The 21783-nt window shown below is 35.6% G+C and overlaps 1 protein-coding gene across 2 annotated transcripts in view; it reads left to right on the top strand.

The window, feature by feature from the left end:
* Nucleotides 1-21783, top strand: part of LOC129091463 (endothelin-converting enzyme-like 1) — a 48760-nt gene that overhangs the window by 8223 nt on the left and 18754 nt on the right. For both annotated transcript variants that reach the window (XM_054599105.1, XM_054599096.1), the window contains exons 3-7: nt 1401-1469; nt 2303-2413; nt 2598-2690; nt 4094-4218; nt 20887-21109. In XM_054599105.1, coding sequence (XP_054455080.1) covers nt 1401-1469; nt 2303-2413; nt 2598-2690; nt 4094-4218; nt 20887-21109 — 621 coding nt within the window. The remainder of the gene's footprint in view (nt 1-1400; nt 1470-2302; nt 2414-2597; nt 2691-4093; nt 4219-20886; nt 21110-21783) is intronic.

Raw genomic sequence — 21783 nt, 5'->3', positions numbered from 1 at the left:
TGCAGAATGACACATTACAATGCTGTCAATCATAAAAAAGAAGAAAAGAAAACATTTTAATTTCTTCCATCATTTATTTTACAAAAATTGGAAAACAATGGAATCTATATATCCACATTTTTTCTAAGTGCTACAAGTGTAACTGACATTGGAAAAAAGTTTGACTCGACATGCTATATATATTAAGCTATTCACATTTTTACAGCCTCTCCTCTCTCTGCTTTATGTTCAGCAGACTGCAGTTTAGTTGAAGTTTCACGGAATGTTTGTCATGTGACTGTTGGTCTCAGCCGAATCAATCATGGCTTCACAGTTGCGCTGAGGAGCTCAACATTTTATGTTTTTTAAAGGATCTGGTTAAAACAAGGGCTGCACGGTGGTGTAGTGGTTAGCACTCACAGCAAGAGGGGCCCGGGTTCAATTCCCGGGCTGGACAACCTTCTGTGTGGAGTTTGCATGTTCTCCCTGTGTCAGTGTGGGTTCTCATCCCACAGTCCAAAGACATGCAGCTTAGGTGCAGTGAGTGGTTGTCTGTCTCTATATGTCTGCCCTGCGACAGACTGGCGACCTGTCCAGGGTGAACCCTGCCTTCACCCATTGACAGCTGAGATGGGCTCCAGCACCCCTGCGACCCTTAACTGGATAAGCAGGTTATGGAAAATGGATGGATGGATGGATGGTTAAAGCAAATGGCATATTTGGGGGGAGACATGTAGAATAAAATGTTTTTGCTGAAATATCACAATTGTAAGCTCAGTTCCGGTTGCATGATCTGACTAAAGCATTCGTCACACATTCTTTGTTCAAGGACCGTCGCAAAAAGATGAAAATCTGCCGATTAGGACGGTCACAAGTCTATGTCATGACACCAGAACAAGTTCCTTTTTCTTCAGAGGGCTGTGAGATTTGGGTGAAAGCTCCAGAAAAAGCTAGTAAAGGAGCCTTGAACTCTGATTATATAACTTTCGTTTTGTTTAATGTTTTTGTATAGACGAACATCCTGAGGTTTGTAACATCTGGTCTGATGGACAGTTTGACAAAAAGTAATTTTACGCATTTCAACTGACTTATCAGGTGAAACAACCAAAACTGGAAAAGCACGAATCTCCATGATGTCAACTTTTCATGAGGAAAAGTTTTCAGCTTTGTGACATTACATTTAACAGAAAATCAAACGGGCTTAAGAAGTAGGAGAGGCTCATAAAATAATACATAATCCTTTAGTTTATTACAAACAACAATATTTAAGTTGAGTAATATCTCAGATTTGATCATGTCTTGTCTGCATTATTTAATACAGATTAACATGTACAGATACTTAAAATATTAACCAATCCTCTGACTGTGCATCTGTTGAGAGAGTTAATGTGACTCCTGTGTGATGTGATGTGTGTGTTCAGGTGGATCAGGAGGGACTCACTCTGCCTGAGAGAAGCCTCTACCTGGGACAGGATGAGGACAGTCTGAAGGTAAACGTGATTCCTTCACCTCCTTCTTCAACGCCATCCCATCATCCTCCTCTTTCTGTCCTCACCCTTTAATCTCCCCCTTTTTTCCTCCCTTCCTTCCCACCTTTAATTTTCGCTTTTCTGCCAAATGCAGCCAATGCGGAAGTGTCTTAAAACCTGCATTCTCTCTCCTGTCCATCAGGGGGCGACTCCTCTGGTTGTATAGAAGTCTATGAGAAAATGACTCTACTTCTCTCTTGATTTATTCCCTCAGTAAACATTGTAAACATGAGTTTATGGTCTCAATCTCTAGTTTCAAGTCTTCTTCAATACAGCATGATGTTCATTTAGTAAATGATGCTCCATTTAGAGTCAAACAGACCATAAAGCAGGGGATGCTTTAGGGCGTCACTTCAGTTCATCGGTTGCAAAATCCAAGATGGCGGCGTCCAAATCACCGAATTTTAGGCTTCGTAACTGTAGTCCACGAACCATGTCCACTTCTTATAGTCAATCAACACCTTCTCTCCCTCCTTCCTTCATCTTTTCCTTCCTTTACCTCATACTTGACTTGCTGTTGCCTCCTTATCTCCTCCCCTCCTCCCTCCCTCCTTTCCTTCTATTTCCACTCCTTCCCTCGTCCATTTGTCCTTCTGACTCTCTCTCTCTCTTCCTCATCAATCCACCTGTTCTCTTCTGTCACCTGCTGTGCTTTTGTTATCCCGTCCACTTCGCCACATGTCACCCCCCCCCGACGCCCCCAACGCCCCAACGCCCCCACCCCGTCACCGGCCATTACCGATGATGTCGCAGCTCCTCCCGTCTATTAGTGCTGATGTCGTTGTTCCTCTCAGATCCTGGCGGCGTACAAGGCCCTGATGGAGCGCCTGCTGAGCATGCTGGGAGCTCACAACGCCACCCAGAAGTCCAAGGAGATCATACAGCTGGAGACGCGTCTGGCCAATGTGAGCTGATTTGTGTGTGTTTGTTCATGTGCATGCGTGTGTGTGTGTGCATGTGTGTGTGTGTGTGTGTGTGTGTGTGTGTGTGTGTGTGTGTGTGTGTGTGTGTGTGTGTGTGTGTGTGTGTGTGTGTGTGTGTGTGTGTGTGTTTTTGCAGTGTTGAGTAAAAAATCTCCTCTCTTTTCAGATCACTGTGTCAGAATATGATGACCAAAGAAAGGACATCAGCACCATGTATAACCGCATCACCCTCCGGCAGTTACAGCGCATCGCTCCCAGTGTGAGTGCCACACACACACACACACACACACACACACACACACACACACACACACACACACACACACACACACACACACATAAACACACACACACTTCCATACCCATCATTTATGTGTGTGTTCTGTGCCTTTTGGGTAGAAGCAGACGTGATGGATTAAGATTTGAACTCCAACTGAGCATTTTAAGTAGTGTGGCGAATGTGTGTGTGTGTGTGTGTTTGTGTGAGGGAGGGAGGGAGTGAAGCGCCACACACACACACACACACACACACACACACACACACACACACACACACACACACACACACACACAAACACACACACACACATAGAAGTGACTCACAAATAGCAGTCCGCCTTGTGGGAATAGATGGGAGGTTTAGCGATGGAAGGAAAGGAGTAGGTAGAGAGAAAGGAGGAAATGAGGAGACATTGGTAGATGTTGGAAAAAGATGAAGGGAGAGGAGGGTATGGGGGGAGAAAAGGGGGAGAAGACACCTCTGAAGCAGCGGGAACACTTGCATGAAATCTTTCATGTTGGAGGGAGGATGGGAAAGGAACAGAAGGAAGGAGGAGAGATTGAAACTGGGTTTGTTCCGAGACGAAGATAAAGAGTTTGATTTTTAACTCGTCGGCCAAAAAAAAACTGAGAAAAGTGTTAAAGTGAAAAAAGTGGAACAAAAGATGCTGACAAGAAAAAAGGAGAAGCCTTGAAAGAGAGCAGATTAGAGGACAGAGATTCTACCAGATGAATGGCTTCAGTGTTTTGCTGCTATTTGTTTGCCTTAACGTCTTCTTTCACTGTAAAAAAAATAAAAAAATCTAATCAGAGTTACAAGGATGCTGGCGTGCAAACAACCAAAAAGAGATTGTTTCCAAGAAGCAAAGTACATGAAAAAGTAAAATGATTGAATTTAAAGTAGAGTAGATCACAGTTGAAGATCTAATTGCAGTTTTTTTCCACCTTTTTTGGCCTTGTGAGCCTTTAGAGCAAAGTGATTTCTGCAGACGACCTCTTGTTTCTTGTTGTTTTTATTTTTTAATTGGACTTTTTTTAAGTTAAACTAAGAAACATTGTGAAGTCAGACCCCTGATTAAGACTTAAGACCCACCGACATCCGCAAAAATCAAATTCATGGGTATATATCTGTAGTGTAAAGGTAATTTACATGCTGAATTATTAAAGATAATGCAACTGACTGTGATAGCAGCTTCATTAATCGGACCATTCAAAATGAATGGATGGCAGTTCTGGCAAGAAATAAAGCACTTCACATATGTTTGTTTTATAACTGTTCCATCTTACATAAAATAGTCCTGTTTTGTTTTTTGTTAGGTTTGGATTTAACTTCTTATGACTTTACCTAAACTCAAAAACATTAATTCCCTCCTCTCACTACAGCTCCACTGGAAACGCCTGCTGGACCAAATCTTCCACGACAACTTCTCCGAGGACGAGGAGATCGTGGTGCTCGCCACCGATTACATACAGAAGGTCTCCGACATCATCGAGACCACCTCGAAAAGGTAAAGAAAGGGAGGAGGGGTGGGGCGAGAGAAAGATGAGGGTGGGGAAGGTGCGTGGAAAATCGATGAAATTAGACGCAGGCATTTTTTAAAGGCTGTACTTTTTTGAGCGTGAGTAAGCGCTTTTGTTTGAGGTTGTTTTGTGTGTGTGTGTGTGTGTGTGTGTGTGTGTGTGTGTGTGTGTGTGTGTGTGTGTGTGTGTGTGTGTGTGTGTGTGTGTGTTTCTACTTTGGTTCAGGGCTGTCACTTTGGTTTTGGGCTACGGTGCAATGTCACGAGGTGTATGGATTGTTTTTGAGTGCTGCTGCTGTGCGTGTATTTGTGTGTCCATGTGTGTGTGTGTGTGTGTGTGTGTGTGTGTGTGTGTGTGTGTGTGTGTGTGTGTGTGTGTGTGTGTGTGTGTGTGTGTGTGTGTGTGTGTGTGTGTGAGAGAGGTGAGTCTGTTGGGTGAACTTACAGTTCTAACAGCAGCTGATTATTATTGATCTACACCCACAACGTTCTACCACCCGCAGACGCAGACAGGACGCACATGGATGGACACACACACACACACGCACACACTTTCTTTCCCCCCCCATCTTGTTCTTGACAGCCTCATGGGGAGGCCTTATTGCACGTCAGCATGTGTGTCACAGCGACTGACAGCTCGCCAATAGTCACTGTGCTCTACACGAACACACAACAGCACTCAGACCTCTTGAAACAGTCGGCTGGTTCATGACTGGCGGCGGGATTACTTACGTCTGAGACTTGACACATGTCCGTCTGTCCGTCCGTCAGTCCGTCTGTCTGTCTGACCCCATCACACATTTTGGTAATTTCATGACTCACCAGTTTATGACATCATGGCACCTTCACTGTTTTATAATTTTACTACCTCATCTCATCATTTCAGATTTACAACCCCTTGATTGATTTATTGCAGCGGCTGGTGTAGTGTTGATCAATCATGCACTGGATGTGTAATAAACTAATCAATTAAAGTGAACAGTGTGAAGCATTTAGGGGGATTAATTGGCAGAAATGGAATCTAATAGTCGAAGCTGTGTTTTAATTAGTGTATAAACATCTGAGACTAAGAATCAAAGTGTTTTATTAGTTTAGAAAAAGGCATTTATATCTATGTAGGGAACTATGTTTAAATAACATTTACCTTTTTTAGATATTTTATCAAAATAAAATACTCTATTATAACTTATTTTTTTTACCTTTTTCGACATTCCATGCTTTGACACTTTTTTTTTTTTTAGACTATAACATACTATACTGTGACTTTTTTCTTTTTTTCTACATATTATACTATGACTTTTTTTTCTACATACTATACTATGACTTTTTTTGACTTTTTCGACAAGCTATGATTTTTTAAATTCTTTCGACTTTCTATACTATGACTTTTAAAGACTATGACTTTTTTTTTCTATACTATGACATACTATACTATGACTTTTTAAATGTTTTAACATACTATACTATGACTTTTTAAACTTTTTTTAACATACTATACAATGACTTTTTTTTTTTTTTTTCCCGACATACTATACTATGACTTTTTTTTTTTTTCGACATACTATACTATGACTTTTTTTATTTTTAACATACTATACTATGACTTTTTTTACTTTTTTCGACATACTATACTATGATTATTTTTTTTTTTTTTAACATACTATACTATGACTTTTAAGACTTTTTTCCGACATACTATACTATGACTTTTTTTTATTATTATTATTATTATTATTTTTCTCGACATACTATATTATACTATATTGATTTTTTTTTTTCGACATACTATACTATGACTATGACTATTTTTTCCGACATACTATACTATGACTTTTTTATTTTTTTTCGACATACTATGCTATGACTTTTTTATTTTTTTTAACATACTATACTATGACTTTTAATTTTTTCCGACATACTATACTATGACTTTTAATTTTTTTTTCGACATACTATACTATGACTAATTTTTTTTCCTTTTTTTTTTTAACACGCTATACAATGGCTTTTTTTTTTTTTTTCGACATACTATACTATGACTTTTTAAATGTTTTAACATACTATACTATGACTTTTTAAACTTCTTTTAACATACTATACAATGACATTTTTTTTCCCGACATACTATACTATGACTTTTTTAATTTTTTCAACATACTATACTATGACTTTTAAGACTTTTTCCGACATACTATACTATGACTTTTTTTTTTCGACATACTATACTATGACTTTTTTTTTTTTTTTCGACATACTATACTATGACTTTTTTTTTTTTTTTCGACATTATACTATGACGACATACTATACTATGACTTTTTTACATTTTTTAACATACTATACTATGACTTTTTTTTTTTTTTTCAACATACTATACTATGACTTTTTGTTTCGACATACTATACTATGACTTTTAAGACTTTTTCCGACATACTATACTATGACTTTTTAAACTTTTTTTAACATACTATACTATGACTTTTTTTTTCGACATACTATACTATGACTTTTTAAATTGTTTTAACATACTATACTATGACTTTTTAAACTTTTTTTAACATACTATACTATGACTTTTTTTTTCGACATACTATACTATGACGTTTTTTTTCGACATACTATACTATGACTTTTTTTTTTTTTCGACATACTATACTGACTTTTGACTTTTTTTCGACATACTATACTATGACTTTTTTTTTTTTTTCGACATACTATACTATGACTTTTTTACATTTTTTAACATACTATACTATGACTTTTTTACATTTTTTAACATACTATACTATGACTTTTCTTTTTTTTTCGACATACTAAACTATGACTTTTTTTTCGACATACTATACTATGACTTTTTAAACTTTTTTTAACATACTATACTATGACTTTTTTTATTTTTTCGACATACTATACTATGACTTTTTTTATTTTTTCGACAAACTATGCTATGACTTTTTTATTTTTTTTAACATACTATACTATGACTTTTAAGACTTTTTCCGACATACTATACTATGACATTTAATTTTCTATCGACATACTATACTATGACTCTTTTTTCCTTTTTTAACACGCTATACAATGGCTTTTTTAAGTTTTTTCGACATACTATACTATGACTTTTTAAATGTTTTAACATACTATACTATGACTTTTTTTTTTTTTTTTCGACATACTATACTATGACTTTTTTTTTTTCGGCATACTATACTATGACTTTTTAAATGTTTTAACATACTATACTATGACTTTTTAAACTTTTTTTAACATACTATACTATGACTTTTTTTTTCGACATACTATACTATGACGTTTTTTTTCGACATACTATACTATGACTTTTTTACATTTTTTAACATACTATACTATGACTTTTCTTTTTGTTTCGACATACTATACTATGACTTTTTAAATGTTTTTTTTTTTCGACATACTATACTATGACTTTTAAACTTTTTTTTCGACATACTATACTATGACTTTTTTTTTTTTTTTTTTCGACATACTATACTATGACTTTTTTTTTTTTTTTTTTTTTTTTTCGACATACTATACTATGACTTTTTTTTTTTTTTTTTTTTAACATACTATACTATGACTTTTTTTTTTTCGACATACTATACTATGACTTTTTTTTTTTTTTACATTTTTTAACATACTATACTATGACTTTTTTTTTTTTTAACATACTATACTATGACTTTTTTTTTTTTCGACATACTATACTATGACTTTTTTTTTTTTTAACATACTATACTATGACTCTTTTTATTTTTTCGACATGCTATACTATGACTCTTTTTTCCTTTTTTTAACATGCTATACTATGACTTTTTTTAAATTTTTAACATACTATACTATGACTTTTTTTTTTTTTTTTAACATACTATACTATGACTTTTTTTTTTTTTTTTCGACATACTATACTATGACTTTTTTTTTTTAACATACTATACTATGACTTGACTATTTTTTAACACATACTATACTATGACTTTTTTTATTTTTTTCGACATACTATACTATGACTTTTTAAATGTTTTAACATACTATACTATGACTTTTTTTTTTTTAACATTTTTGACTTTTTTTCCCGACATACTATTTTTTTAACATACTATACTATGACTTTTTTATAATTTTTTCAACATACTATACTATGACTTTTAAGACTTTTTCCGACATACTATACTATGACTTTTTTTTTTTCGACATACTATACTATGATGACATACTTTTGACTTTTTTTTTTTCGACATACTATACTATGACTTTTTTTTTTTTTTTTTTTCGACATACTATACGATGAGTTGTTTTTTTTAACATACTATACTATGACTTTTTAAATTGTTTTAACATACTATACTATGACTTTTCTTTTTTTTTTTCAACATACTATACTATGACTTTTTTTTTTTTCGACATACTATACTATGACTTTTTTAAACTATGACTTTTTTTTTTTAACATACTATACTATGACTTTTTTTTTTTTCGACATACTATACTATGACTTTTTTTATTTTTCCGACATACTATGCTATGACTTTTTCATTTTTTTTAACATACTATACTATGACTTTTAAGACTTTTTCCGACATACTATACTATAACATTTAATTTTTTTCGACATACTATACTATGACTCTTTTTTCCTTTTTTAACACGCTATACAATGGCTTTTTTAAGTTTTTTCGACATACTATACTATGACTTTTTAAATGTTTTAACATACTATACTATGACTTTTTTTTTTTAACATACTTTTTTTAACATACTATACTATGACTTTTTTTTTTTTTCGACATTATACTATGACTTTTTTTTTTCGACATACTATACTATGACTTTTTTACATTTTTTAACATACTATACTATGACTTTTTTTTTTTTTTCAACATACTATACTATGACTTTTTTTTTTTTTCTTTTTTTATTTTTTAACATACTATACTATGACTTTTTAAATGTTTTAACATACTATACTATGACTTTTTTTATTTTTTCGACATACTATACTATGACTTTTTTTTTTTTCCCGACATACTATACTATGACTTTTTTTTTTTTCGACATACTATACTATTTTTTTTTTATTTTTTTCGACATACTATACTATGACTTTTTTTTTTTTCGACATACTATACTATGACTTATTTTTTTTTTTTTTTTTTTTTAACATACTATACTATGACTTTTTTTTCGACATACTATACTATGACTTTTTTTTTTTTCGACATACTATACTATGACTTTTTTACATTTTTTAACATACTATACTATGACTTTTTTTTCCTTTTTTTTCCAACATACTATACTATGACCTTTTTTTTCAACATACTATACTATGACTTTTAAGACTTTTTCCGACATACTATACTATGACATTTTTTTATGTTTTTTCCGACATACTATACTATGACTTTTTTTATTTTTTTCGACATACTATACTATGACTTTTTAAATGTTTTAACATACTATACTATGACTTTTTTAACTTTTTTCGACATACTATACTATGACTTTTTTTTTTCGACATACTATACTATGACTTTTTTTTTCGACATACTATACTATGACTTTTTTTTTCGACATACTATACTATGACTTTTTTTATTTTTTTCGACATACTATACTATGACTTTTTTTTTTTTAACATACTATACTATGACTTTTTTACATTTTTTAACATACTATACTATGACTTTTTTTTTTTTTCAACATACTATACTATGACTTTTTTTTTTTCGACATACTATACTATGACTTTTTCATTTTTTTTAACATACTATACTATGACTTTTTAAATTGTTTTAACATACTATACTATGACATTTTTTTATGTTTTTTTCGACATACTATACTATGACTTTTTTATGTTTTTTACTATGACTTTTTTAATTTTTTCAACATACTATACTATGACTTTTAAGACTTTTTCCGACATACTATACTATGACATTTAATTTTCTATCGACATACTATACTATGACTCTTTTTTCCTTTTTTAACACGCTATACAATGGCTTTTTTAAGTTTTTTCGACATACTATACTATGACGTTTTTTTTCGACATACTATACTATGACTTTTTAAATTGTTTTAACATACTATACTATGACTTTTTTAATTTTTTCAACATACTATACTATGACTATACTTTTTTTTTTTAACATACTATACTATGACTTTTTTTTTTTTTTTTTCGACATACTATACTATGACTTTTTTTTTTTATCGACATACTATACTATGACTTTTCTTTTTTTTTCAACATTTTTTTTTCGACATATGTTTTATACTATGACTTTTTTTTTTTTTAACATACTATACTATGACTTTTTTTTTTCAACATACTATACTATGACTTTTTTTATTTTTCGACATACTATACTATGACTTTTTTTTTTCGACATACTATACTATGACTTTTTTTTTTTTCGACATACTATACTATGACTTTTTTTTTTTTTCGACATACTATACTATGACTTTTTAAATTGTTTTAACATACTATACTATGACTTTTTTAATTTTTTCAACATACTATACTATGACTTTTTTTTTTCGACATACTATACTATGACTTTTTATTTTTCGACATTTTTTTTTCGACATACTATACTTTTACTTTTTTTTTTCGACACACTATATTATGACTTTTTTTATTTTTTTCGACATACTATACTATGACTTTTTTACATTTTTTAACATACTATACTATGACTTTTTTTTTTTTTAACATACTATACTATGACTTTTTTTTTTTTTCAACATACTATACTATGACTTTTTTTTTTTCGACATACTATACTATGACTTTTTAAACTTTTTTTAACATACTATACTATGACTTTTTTTACTTTTTTTTCGACATACTATACTATGACTTTTTTTATTTTTTCGACATACTATACTATGACTTTTTTTTTTTTTCAACATACTATACTATGACTTTTAAGACTTTTTTTTTTTTCCGACATACTATACTATAACATTTAATTTTCTTTCGACATACTATACTATGACTCTTTTTCTTTTTTAACACGCTATACAATGGCTTTTTTAAGTTTTTTCGACATACTATACTATGACTTTTTAAATGTTTTAACATACTATACTATGACTTTTTTTTTTTTTTTTCGACATACTATACTATGACTTTTTTTTTTTTTTCGGACATACTATACTATGACTTTTTAAATGTTTTAACATACTATACTATGACTTTTTAAACTTTTTTTAACATACTATACTATGACTTTTTTTTTTTTTTTTCGACATACTATACTATGACTTTTTTTTCGACATACTATACTATGACTTTTTTTTTTTTTTTCGACATACTATGCTATGACTTTTTTTTTTTTTTTTCAACATACTATACTATGACTTTTAAGACTTTTTCCGACATACTATACTATGACATTTAATTTTCTTTCGACATACTATACTATGACTCTTTTTTCCTTTTTTAACACGCTATACAATGGCTTTTTTAACTTTTTTCGACATACTATACTATGACTTTTTTTTTTCGACATACTATACTATGACTTTTTTAAGTTTTTTTGACATTTTTTTCGACATACTATACTATGACTTTTTTTTTTTTTAACATACTATACTATGACTTTTTTACATTTTTTAACATACTATACTATGACTTTTTTTTTTTTAACATACTATACTATGACTTTTTTTCCTTTTTTCAACATACTAAACTATGACCTTTTTTTTCGACATACTATACTATGACTTTTTAAACTTTTTTTAACATACTATACTATGACTTTTTAAACTTTTTTTAACATACTATACTATGACTTTTTTTTTACATACTATACTATGACTTTTAAGACTTTTTCCGACATACTATACTATTACTTTTTTTGACTTTCTTTGACATGTTGTACTGTGTCTTTTCTGATCATTACCTGGTTGCTTTGAACTTTGAGCAGCATGTTGGCTCGCAATTGCAATACATTTCTGCAATAATGTTATTTTCAGCAGTCCCTTACCTGTGTCTAAGTATCTGCATCCAAAGCCATTTCCACCAACATTTTTCTCCGGTAGAGGGCTATTTTGATCATTGGCTAGGTAAGATTAACAACAACAACAACAACAACTTTATTTAATCTTCATATGATACGACATATTTTGTGTAAATGCAGTGTACTGAAATACCAAAAAGTATTTCTTTGCCAAAATCAAGTCAAGGTCTTTTGCCTTTGGAGGGCAAACATTTATTTGGCATTTTAATGTCATACTATACATGGACTTTTAGTGATTTTTTAAAAATGAAATTTTGATAACATACTATACCATGACTTTTTTATGACATACTATGATTTCTTTGATATTTTAATGACATAATATACAATGACTTTTTTTGACATTTTAATAACACACTTTTCTTTGAGGTTTTTTATGACTTTTTTTTTTACAACATATGACTTATGATTACATACTAAACTCTGAAATTTTCATGACATAATATAACATCACCTTTTTATGACATTTTAATGATATACTATACAATTCATTTTTTACGACATATAATATAATTACTTTTTTTTTACATACTACACCATAACTTCTGTGTTTGTACATTTAAATGACACACAGCGGCATCATGCAACACATGGATATTTTTACTTTCACATTTTTACAGGATACAAATTATTACAGATTATTCTTCACTTTAGAATTATTTTAAAACATTTTTACTCTGCTTACTTTATCAGCCACAACACAAGATATAATCTCAGCTCAGCTCCCGTCAGTGTAAACTTCTCATCTATATCAGATTCATCTGTTTTGCGATTAATTTTTTGATAGTTGTGGTGGCAATGAGGGGTTTACTGTTCCTCATCTCTTTTATCTGGTCTCCTGCAGTTATCGAAATGTACTTTTTAATCAAATCAATCAATGCATTGAGTTGAGTCGTATAATTAAGAGATTCATAATACCCTTTGTAAAAGTCAAGCTACCGTTGCCACTGTCACATCCATTAGCTTGGGTTCATTTCTCCTCAGGTCACAGAAGCCGGCATAGATCCTCTGTCTCTTCTCCTTGTTGTTTACCAATCTTCTCTTTGAGTTGTCTGTTCATCCATCCCCTCTGATGGCTTTAGTAATAGATTCTACACTATGTTTCAATCATCCTCTGTCTTCGCCTTTTGTTCCCTTCATGATCTGACATCCTGTCTTCTCTCTCCTTTCATCGCGCTTTCACTCCGTCAGCTCAGTCAGCTGAACCCTGAAAGTTTAAGTCAACTTCTCATTTTTCTTTAGTTGTAAATGCCGTTACTTTGGTCAGGAATCAAGTCCGAGTCACATTTTAATCAACTGATGTATGCTGTATTTATCTTGGTAAACTTGTCTCAGTTCACCCTTTATTGGCTAAAATGGCATTTGACAAATTTGTGCTAAGATGACAATTTGTTTGTCATCGTACATGTGGCCTGAGCCAACACAAGACTTTGTGGTCTTTTTTTAAAGATTGTGTAGAATGCAAGGAAGAGGTCAAAATAAAACATTAAATCTGCAGTAGCTTATTTTGCAATTTGGTGATCAAATCTTGGTGGTCGAATACTTGGAAGCCCATTTCTGCAAGGAAAAGAAAAAAAAGATAAACAGGCGTGATAAATATAACAATAGTGAATACAAATAATCTGCCCACATCTTTTCAAACACTTCATCTCTGAGACTTCAATTTTTTTAACAGAAAGCCTGCATTTTTGTGCACGTCATAAGGGTTATTTATTATTGAAGATTATTTTCTCAATATTAGAAAACTCCTTTAAAACCTCAAAGAATATTATTAACACTGAGTACTTTATGTGTAAAAATTGGTAGCAGGCGGCAACCTCCGGTTCTGAAAAGTGAAGCCAATGAAGAATGCAAGTGTCTTAACACTTGCATTCTCTCTACTGTCCACCAGGGGGCGACTCCTCTGGTTGTATAGAAGTCTATGAGAAAATGACTCTACTTCTCTCTTGATTTATTCCCTCAGTAAACATTGTAAACATGAGTTTATGGTCTCAATCTCTAGTTTCAAGTCTTCTTCAATACAGCATGATGTTCATTTAGTAAATGATGCTCCATTTAGAGTCAAACAGACCATAAAGCAGGGGATGCTTTAGGGCGGGGCTACACACTGATTGACAGGTCGACACCAGAGACGTATACGGCTGACGTCATGATGACTATGTCCAATTCTTATATACTGTCTATGTTTGGTAGAGAGCCCATTTAAGAATCATACATTTGATTTGCTATCATGGGACTTTCTATCTCCTTATTTTACGGAAGCCATTTTTTGTTTTCCCGACTATTACATCTATCTTTTATTCTTCTTTTCCTCGCGGGAATGGGCTTCTACACAAAGACAGTGGGAGGTAGCAGTTTGAAGACATCCTCCCTTGACTCCGTCTGTAACTTTTAGTGACTCAGTGTTTCCCTCTTCTCTTCAGGCTGCGGCTCCCCAGCTCTCTCCATCTGTCTCCCTCTTAACTTTTGCGTCTCCTTCCTTCAATTCCGCCTCAAATCCCCTCAACACCATTCTCTCCCTTATCTCCACCTGCACCTCTTCCATTGATTTCCATCCATCTTTGCCTTTGTCACCTTCTGTCATCCTCCTCCTCACCGACTCCCCCATTTCTCTGACGCTATTCTTTCTCTCTTTTTTTCACTTCCTCCCACCTCCATTTTTCGTCTCCCAGGAAGTGCTTTATGGGGTTTAAACAAAGGTTTACACCCAACACACACACACACACACACACACACACACACACACACACACACACACACACACTCATACAAATGAAGGAAAAGAGCTATTGGATTTCCTGAGGGTGTTGCTCATTAGCATAGCTTATGAGAACTTGGTTAAAAAAGCCCCCTGTTCCTCCCATCAAGGGGTCTCTCCATCGCTGCCTCTCGTTCGCCAGTCACACATCAAGCAACAAGCCTCCGTGCACGCAAATAAATACAGGCGCTGTAAAACTGAAGGTAGCACTCACAGTGGGATAACAACAGGGAATATGAACCTGGGGCTGCACGGTGGTGTAGTGGTTAGCACGGTCGCCTCACAGCAAGAGGGGCCCGGGTTCAATTCCCGGGCTGGACAACCTTCTGTGTGGAGTTTGCATGTTCTCCCCGTGTCAGCGTGGGTTCTCTCCAGGTTCTCCGGCTTCCTCCCACAGTCCAAAGACATGCAGCATTGAACATTCATTGAAGACTCTAAATTGCCCGTAGGTGTGGATGTGAGTGTGAGTGGTTGTCTGTCTCTATATGTCTGCCCTGCGACAGACTGGAGACCTGTCCAGGGTGAACCCTGCCTTCGCCCATTGACAGCTGAGATCGGCTCCAGCACCCCTGCGAAACTGGATAAGCAGGTTACGGAAGATGAATGAATGAATATGAACCTGACGGTGCAAAAATCCTGTCGTAAAAAACAACAATCCACTTCCTTCTCCTGCTGCTTCATCTGTTGGGTCTTTGTTTGATATTCAACTCATTTAATGAAACACAATTTCAATATCAGTAAGGATTCTTTATGGAAAATGATCCATTAGGCCATGGCAATGATGTTAAAACAATAAAGTGAAGTCAATGCCGAAGTGTCTTAAAGCTGCATTCTCTCTCCTGTCCATCAGGGGGCGACTCCTCTGGTTGCATAGAAGTCTATGAGAAAATGACACTCTTGATTTATTCCCTCAGTAAACATTGTAAACATGAGTTTATGGTCTCAATCTCTAGTTTCAAGTCTTCTTCAATACAGCATGATGTTCATTTAATAAATTATGCTCCATTTAGAGTCAAATAGAACATAAAGCAGAGTATGACTCAGACTGACTGATGGACCAATATTGCCATCCCTTAAAATAGAACAACATAATGGGAACTAAAATAACATAATTGCAAGCAATGCAAGTGCTCGTTTCACTGTGTTCAAGGTCAATTATCCCCGGAAATTATGATTTCCTTAAATACACTCCTTTCTGCTCTGACTTAGGGTCCATTTGTTTGATTTTTTTCTTGATGCAGGAAATGGAGAGTCTGTATTTTTATACAGTATGAATGCATGTGATGATAAAAGCCACCCGCATGATTTCCCAGCTGCAAATGACAAAAGCAATGAGCCATATCTTTGTTTATATAAATCTCCTGCACGTCACACAACAAAAAAGTAGAAAAGAGTCGAAAGAGTCCTGCAAACACACACACACACACACACACACAACACACACACACACACACACACACACACACACACACACACACACACACACAGACACACAGAATTTGTTTGGCCATTGTTTGGCTTCATGCCGTGGAGGTCAGGGGTCGTGGAAGAGGTGTTGGCCCGTTGTCTCATTGTCCAATAGAGCAGATGGAGAGGAGGCTTGGTTCCTCTCAAAGCCACTAATGGACCACAGAAAAAAACTATTTTGTACTACACACACACACACACACACACACACACACACACACACACACACACACACACACACACACACACACACACACACACACACACACACACACACACACACACACACACACACACTTTTCTGAGAGTACACTTGAAGATAAAACAAAGTTGAAGAGGCCGTTGCATGAAGAAAAAACAGGAGAGGAAAAGTTTGGATTCTTGTTAAATTGGAGGAACGGTGAGAATTTGCACTCTGAGAGGTGAAAAGGTGACGGACGAGTAAAAAAAGACAGTTGTGTGTTTCCTGAATGACGTGATGGATGGTTAAAAAGAAATGCTTTGCTTCTTTTTTACCCCTATTTCTTCCCATCTTCTCTCTGCCACTTCCTGCTGCTTCATGCTTTTGTCCATTTTCCTTTTTTTACTCTTTCTCCCACACTATTTCTGTCTCTGTTGCATCCGTCCACCTTACTTCCTGTGAAAAGAGTCATTTTTCTTCACCCATCTCCATCACCCTCCTTTCCTTTCACCACACTTTGTTCTCCTTCTACACATAATTTCTTCTCCCTCCTCTTCATTCTCGGTGGTTTCAGGTTCTATTGACAACTCGGTTCCATCCATCCCGCTCCCATCTTCCCCTCCGTCCACTCAATCAGGGGGAGAATACAGACTCTCCATCTTTATGGTCATCTATTGACCTCCTCCTCCTCCTCATTGTCCTCTCCCTCCTCCCCTCCCATGTTCTCCCATTGATGGTTTTCTCATCATACAAGTCTACTGACAAGCGCAGTCACACCTCCATCTCCTCTTCCTCCAACCATCAATCCTTTTTCTTCTCTTTGCCTCCAGTGTGTGTGTGCATATGTGTGTGTGTGTGTGTGTGTGTGTGTGTGTGTGTGTGTGTGTGTGTGTGTGTGTGTGTGTGTGTGTGTGTGTGTGTGTGTGTGTGTGTGTCTGTGCATGTATGTGTGTGTCCCCAACGCTCTGCTATGACTGCAGCCAATCCCATTAGCCAGATGAGCAGGCCTCCAATGAAGGGGAAAGCATAATGACAACACCAGCGTCTTTAACACACACACACTCCTCCCTCGCCTCCCTCCCTCTCCGTCTGCTCCTTCCATCACTCTTGACGGAGTGTGTATGTGTGTGTGTGTGTGTGTGTGGGGGTTTTTTCTTAGTGATTTTATGGCTGGCGAGAGAGTGTGTGTTTCTTAAGGTGTGTTCATGAGTGAAACAGTCAAGGATTCACTTCCTGCTGAGTCCGCCGCCTTAAATAACACACACTCACGGTAGATTTAAAGCATTTTCAGATGACGCGGTGCGCAAAATGATTGATTTCATTGCAAGATCGTGAAATACTTGGTTAGGTTTAGGAAAAGATGGTAAAACATTTAGTTTTATTTTAGATTGTGATAAGGTTTAAAATAACTACAGAAGTGGCATTACTTAAGTATTGAAGTTACATGACAAATAAATCAACGTTGATTTCTCCTTTTACATGAGGCACAAACAGCATTCCTGGGTAAAAGAACAGTTTTTGTTTGACCCATCTACCTCCACCTCCCTTCATTTTTCATAGTTAATGCTACGAGCAGCCTGCAGCAAACCATCCTGAGCTGAAAGCATATGCCATCATTAAAAGTCTTCACCGAAATAACAAATGAAAATACGTGTTTTCTGCCTCTGTGCTGCTTTTTCTGTTTCATTTAATTATTTAACATATAAAATCAAGTCTCTCCAGGCCGTCAGTCTGAAATTACCAAGTGGAGTTTGGAGTCGAGGATTTCCTCCCTCCTCCATTACCTTCAGGGTCATTACCTGTGGTAATGTGTTGATGCAGTGCAAAGGGACGGTGTCTTTTCATCTTCCTAACTAGCCCCATTAAGGTCCATTCAGCTAATGAGCCTTCACTCAGTCCTCCGGTGATTAAGAACCCAACGCCTGATCCGTACAGCGATCTCACCGCCAGGCCCTCTGCTCTCATTTAGCTCCGCTGCGACTCCATTACGGCACAAAGCGAACAACCGGAGTATACAAGTGTGACCGTGTAGGGGAGAGTGGGGTGATTTGAGCCAGGAGGGAAGATTTCTAGAGGGCCAGAAGCAAATAGATCGAGTTTGGGAAACAGTAATAGATCAGTTAAAATGATAAAGTAGTAGGATGTAAGAAGTTCATTGATCGTCATTCATTTGTTGTTGTTTTTGGCGGTCCCTGTGGACGAAAGTGGTAGTGCATCCGAGCACCAGAGTCCCTTTAGAAAACCTCTCATTTTACTGCAGCAGGGTCCGACAGTCTGAGCTGCTCAGTCCTGGTTCTGGTTCTCTTAGTTCTTTTTGATTTCCAGTAATTTTTTACAACAAATTATTCTTGTACTCAGTGTCGTGTTAAATCAAATTCCAACGCTTGGCAAATGGTTGACGCAGATCGGGTTGTTCTCAAACAGTTAGAGCTATGAAAAATGAATGTCCCACAAAATCGTAATCGCACGTTGCATTAAAGACAGTGAACGCGGTTGCGGTGGGACAAAATGACATCACGGTACGGCCTGAACTCCTACGATACATGCAACTTTTACTGCAGTCGTGCTATCAACAGGGGAATTCTGAATATTATAAACCCGTTAACCCCCTCGTCACAATTTGGATTTCCAGCTTCTCTCTGAGAGATTATTGTCATTACTTTTTTTCCTCCAAAGATGCCTCCAGTAAAATGTTCCCCCATCTCTCCCACACAGTTTCTTCCATTATCATATAGATGACTTCCCATCATGCATGTAGCTGCACACACACTTTCATTTATAAACATCACACCTGTCCAAGTGTGACGATATACAAGCTAATGTAAAACACCAAAAAATTAACACCAACAAGCTAATCAAGCAAAAAGCAGCCACACCTGTAACACACATGCTGATTCGCTGACGGAGCTGACGATCAAGGGGCACCACCTGAGTCTCCTCATTCATTTACTCACCCCTCCCCCTCTTGCCTCCCTTCTTTTTTTTTTTTTGCCGTCAATTAAATTCACAAGCGCTCTATGGGCGGGACCTCGGGGTGCTTGTTGCCAAGGCGCTTTTGATTTAATATCTGTCACGCATATGGGAATATAACAAAAAATAAATAAAAAAACACAACATGCCTTGGGGGTCTGCATGGAGCCTCGCAGTTGGAGAGAGAAGGGGGAGTGGAAGGGGGCATTTGTCCCTGCAGGGCGGAGTAGATGTGTTCACCCAGTGGGGGCACGAGGACACACCAGCGCTCCATCGTCTCTGGGGGGGGGCGGTGGAGAAGTCACAGCTTGAATGCATAAATGAATGATCCATTTTTTTCTCTCCGCTGTGAGTCACTCCGGATGAGTCAGAGACGTTCTTACAACCCTCTTGACTCCTCGCCGTTCGCTCTCCATCACTGTCTGCTTCTTGTTTTTCTCTGGTAACTTTCCAGAGTCTTAGAGGGCTCAGAGGCCAGATGGAGAGACAGAACTCTGAGCCAGATGGGAGGAGATAACAGTTAAGACGCAGTAGATGTCACTTTATGAAGAAAACAGGAGGAACTCTGTGAAAGTCTTACAATAACTAAGTAGACTATGTGTAACTTTTGAAAGTAGAAATAAGAAGCTTTTGTTCTCTATCATCTGTTGAAAGTTTGATTCATAAGACACAAAAATGCATTTCGTTTCAGTTTTGTACACTCACAACTCTCTCACTATTTGCACTGTAAGTTATTTTGAGGTTTTCACAACACGTTACTGTAATATTTCACAATAACTTACATTATCACTACATCACAGGTGTTTACAGTGATATTTCCTGCAGTCTATGGATATTTCTCATTATAATACAGTATTCAGACTTTTACTGTGAAGACACAAGTTTTCTTAAAACTACAAGTTTTTTTAAAGACTGTATTAATGCAATGATTTCAGTTGAATGTTGCTGGACGTTTGAAGGAAAATTGAAGAAAAAGTAACTTAAGAACGTAAGATATTATACAAACTGTTGCATTAGGATATGATGAACAAACCTATTAAGGTTACATAAAAATATATATATCATGGTTTGACTTAAATTGACCACGAAATTGAAACAAAAACACAACAAAAGTACTACTTGGTTTCTCTAGGTGTTCCATCCCAAAACCTCTGTCTCTCATATTACATATCAAATCTATAATAATGTAACTGATCCATCCTCCTTCCTTGTTCCCTCCCTCCTAGGGTCCTCCATAACTACATGCTGTGGCGCATCGTGGCGGCGCTCAGCGAGCACCTGTCCACCGCCTTCCGCAGCACCATCCACGAGTTTTCTCGGGAGATCGACGGCACCGAGCAGCAGCTGGAGCTCGGCCGGCTCTGCCTCACGCAGGCCAACAAACACTTCGGCATGGCCCTGGGAGCTTTGTTCGTCCAGCAGCACTTCTCCTCGCAGAGCAAGGCCAAGGTAAGGATGGATGGGGGGGGACGAGTGATTAAATCGATACGGAGGGACTGATGCATTGATCAGGCTGTTCTCATGCAACAGTAGATGCTGTACCTACGGAAAATAATGCACCATCATTTGTAGACATCCCACAAAATGATTTCATATGTTGTACACGTTATAAGGAACGAGGAAGTCTACAGACCACAGAAGCCAACAGAGTTTGGTGGATGTCCAACAACCGTCTCTCTTTTGTTCCCCGTGTAAAACAAGACGTAAGCGTTGATTTATTAGTCAAGTAACTTGCGTGGTTATTATAACCAGAATGCCGATCTTTTCCTAAACCTAAGTAAGTAGTTTACAGACTTTTCCTGAACCTAACTGGTATTTTACAATCTTTTCCCTAACGTAACTAAGTATTTTACAATATTTTCCTTAACCTAACTAAGTATTTTACAATCTTTTCCTTAACCTAACTAAGTATTTTACAATAGTGTTTTTTTCTAACTAAGTATTTTACTTAACCTAACTAAGTATTTTACAATCTTTTTCTTAAACTGACCAAGTATTTTAGTGCAGTAGAAGTGGTAGAGTTTTACTCGAGTATACTGAAGTAACCTTAACCCTGAATGTGAAGGGAAACTTCAAGAAGGGATGTAACAAAAAGGCAATAGTGACACAAACACAAATACATA

Source organism: Anoplopoma fimbria, chromosome 1 (genome assembly GCF_027596085.1).
Source record: "Anoplopoma fimbria isolate UVic2021 breed Golden Eagle Sablefish chromosome 1, Afim_UVic_2022, whole genome shotgun sequence".
Lineage (NCBI taxonomy): Eukaryota > Metazoa > Chordata > Actinopteri > Perciformes > Anoplopomatidae > Anoplopoma > Anoplopoma fimbria.
Note: the sequence above shows the minus strand (reverse complement) of the source record. Positions and strands in the feature narration are given on the sequence as shown.